Below are 3,421 nucleotides of genomic sequence, written 5' to 3' on the forward strand. Positions count from 1 at the left end.
ATGGTTAGCTTGATTTGTTTGATCTTAAGTTAGCAAAGGAGTTTCCTTTTGGAAAAAACTTCTGTGAAGGTGTCTAAAAAAATCACATATCTGAGAGAATTCAGATATTCTTTTGTTTGTTTTTTGTCTTTGTTTTTTTTTTTTTTTTTTGTGCCTCTTCTTCTCAGTTTTGCCTGGGCTGGCAGAGTGGCACAATATCAGCTCACTGCAACCTCCAATTCTCAGGTTCAAGTGATTCTCCTGCCTCAGCCTCTCGAGTACCTGGGATTACAGGCAGCCACCCCCATGCATGGCTAATTCTTCTATTTTTAATAGAGACAGGGTTTCACCAATTTGGTCAGGCTGGTCTCAAACTCTTGACCTCAAATGATCCGCATGCCTTGGCCTCCCAAAGTGCTGGGATTATACGCATGAGCCACTGCACCTGGCCTGTTTTCTGATATTTTAAAACATCTGCAGTAAATGCAAAGATGTTAAAGAGGCCAGCTTTGTGCATTTCTTAAAAGTGTATTCTAAATGAAGGAAATTAAATATAAACTTGAATTTACTTTAATAATCTAATGCTTAATTTAAAATGAGGAACCAGATGACCAGGATGCCCCAGATGAGCAGGAGCCCTCTCCATCAGTAGAAGCCCCATTATATCCTCATTCACCTGGCTGTCAGTATCAACAGGTAAAAAGGATTTTTCATTTTTGTCCCCTAAACCCAGTTTGATGCTTTACTTAAAAGGTCTTCAATTATTATGGTCTTAAATATTTTGAAAGTGCAGACTTTCTTTGTGCTGGCTAGTATTTAAAACTAGACAAACTGTTCCAAACCAACATGGACTGGAGACAGATCTACTGTGACTGTAAAGTAATAAATTATCTAGAATAGCTTTGACAAGATGATCAGTGGAGGGTTAGTTGGAGTGAGTTAATGTTTTATTTTGCCACCGTGGTATTTTCTTTGTAACCAGGTACTACCCCCTTTTACTATTTGCTATGGTTAATAAAATTGTATGATGTTTCAGTAATAGTTGAAGAAATGTTAAAGCCTAAAGTTTCTGAGATTCAGTGGCAGTAAAAATTCAGTTTGACTGGCTTTAATAGATGGTTAACTGAAAAAATATAACTTAGGAAAAATACAGTTTTTATAATAACTTATTTTGCAAAACATGTATATTTGGGAAAAGATTCTGGGAAGATTAGCCACAAATGTGACTAATGCAGTCATTTTAAGGCTGTGGTTCTTTTTCTTAAATTTAATGTACATCATAATCATGTAAATGCACTGATTGAGAACAGCAATTGCAGAGTCTAGAAATTGTCACTCTATAGGGCTATTGTGGGGCTCAAGAATTGGCATTTCTTTTTTTTTTTTTTTTTTTTTTTCCTTTTTTTGAGAGAGTCTCGCCCTGTCACCAGTCTAGAGTAGAGTGGCAAAGTCACAGCTCACTGCAGCCTCCACCTCAAGGGTTCAAGCAATTCTCCTGCCTCAGCCTCCCGAGTAGGTAGACACACCATCACGTCCAGCTAATTTTTGTTGTTTTTAGTGGAGACAGAGTTTCACCATGTTGGCCAGGATGGACTCAATCTCTTGACCTTGTGATTTGCCGACCTTGGCCTCCCAAAATGCTGGGATTATAGGCATGAGCGCCCGCACCTGGTCAAGAATTGGGATTTCTTACAGATTTCCAAGTGTTGCTGCTCTCGGGAAAACACATGGAAAACCTTTTTGCTTAGCACAGTAATTGGCCTTCCAAGAGTTTTTTTTTTTAGAGCTAGTCTGATTCTGTTGCCCAAGCTGGAGTGCAGTGGCATGATCTCAGCTCACTGCAACCTCCACATCCCGAGTTCAAGCCATCCTCCTGCCTTAGCCTCCCAAATAGCTAGGACTACAGGCATGTGCCACCATGCCCAGCTTAGGTTTGTATTTTTAGTAGAGACAGGGTTTCACTGTATTGGCCAGGCTAGTCTTGAACTCCTGACCTTGTGATCCGCCCACCTTGGCTTCCCGAAGTGCTGAGATTACAGGTAAGAGCAACCATTCCTGGCCAAGACTCTTGAATACATTCTCTGTGGAGGTGAAATGAATTTTTATCAGAAGCTGATACATTTATTACATTTATGTGTGTGTACTTTCTCAAAACACTTTATTCATATACTATTTTTCTTCAAACATAAAAATCAGATTGTAAATTCTTTTTTTTTTCCTAAAGATCCAGGTTTAAAAATGTCTACTTTTTGACCAAACTTACCCCATGGTTTTAAATTTTTAATGGTCTCTTTCACCCTCTTAGAATAATCATGTGCATGGACAGCCATATACAGGACCAGCAGCACATCACTTGAACAACCCTCAGAAAACTGGCCAACGAACACAAGAAAATTATGAAGGCAGTGAAGAAGTATCCTCACCTCAGATGAAGGAACAGGGAAAAGCACATAATTAACTGCTTCCTTTATGACCACACACTAAGGCCTTACAGTCCAAACTTTCTCTGTGCCTGGGTAGTATTGAAAACTAGATAAACTATTCCAAACCAACATGGAGTAGAGAGCATATTCACTCTGGTTTGCAGTAATTTACAATTTGTCAGTGTATAAGACACATGCAGGGGGAAGTGTACAGTGTTTTGTAATAAATGACTGGTCCTAATCTATAGAGGACAAAGGTACATATACTATGTTACTATGTTAATGTCTGACTATTAATTCTTAATCAAGAAATTTTTTTTGATGAAAACAAGTCAGATCTACACAATCATACAATTATTTTTTGTTATGTTCACTGCATTGTGCAATTGATCTTGCCTGCTTTGTGCAGTTTGATCAACTTTACCCACTTCCCCCCAAAAAAGGGAACATAAAAGAGCCCATCTTTGTCAGTTTATACCAATAGTTTTTTGTTAATCCTTTTTTCCTGGATATATAAGACTGGTGGTCACTTTTGAATTATAAGGTTGATGTGGAAAATTGGCAGTGTAACATTTCTAGATATTTTTCATTACCTTTTTATTCTGGTATGTAGGCTAACTACTTTAAAGCTATTCTTATGCTGTAACGATTAGCATGGCTTCACACTGTTTGTGTAGCCAAGAGGACAGAATTACATGAATGACAGCAGTTGCCCAGAGTGACAGCTGTGTTACTAAGAGCTGTTATTTCTTACACCTAGAATAAATATAAAATCGGGGGAAAATGTGACAGGCAGGCAGGTTTTCATTGCACCATGTTCTTCACATTTAATGTTTGATAGTTCAATTTCTTGAGCTAACAGAATATCAAAGTATCAGTAATAGGAATTGTAAAATATTAAAACCAATACACAAAATTTTCCTATGTCAGAATGTGTGGAGCATAATAGATTGCATTTGGTGTGCTTGGGATTTTTTTTTTTTTACATCGAATTTATTAAGTGAATTTCCTAAAACTTT

At 37.6% G+C, this 3,421-nt stretch overlaps 1 protein-coding gene across 1 annotated transcript in view; it reads left to right on the forward strand.

The window, feature by feature from the left end:
• LOC111535438 (probable ubiquitin carboxyl-terminal hydrolase FAF-Y) overlaps positions 1-2,437 on the forward strand; it is a 151,998-nt gene extending 149,561 nt beyond the window's left edge. The window contains 2 exon segments of the mRNA XM_031935007.1: positions 580-675; positions 2,285-2,437. Coding sequence (XP_031790867.1) covers positions 580-675; positions 2,285-2,437 — 249 coding nt within the window.
• The last annotated feature ends 984 nt before the right edge of the window (positions 2,438-3,421 follow it).

Source organism: Piliocolobus tephrosceles, chromosome Y (assembly GCF_002776525.5).
Source record: "Piliocolobus tephrosceles isolate RC106 chromosome Y, ASM277652v3, whole genome shotgun sequence".
Lineage (NCBI taxonomy): Eukaryota > Metazoa > Chordata > Mammalia > Primates > Cercopithecidae > Piliocolobus > Piliocolobus tephrosceles.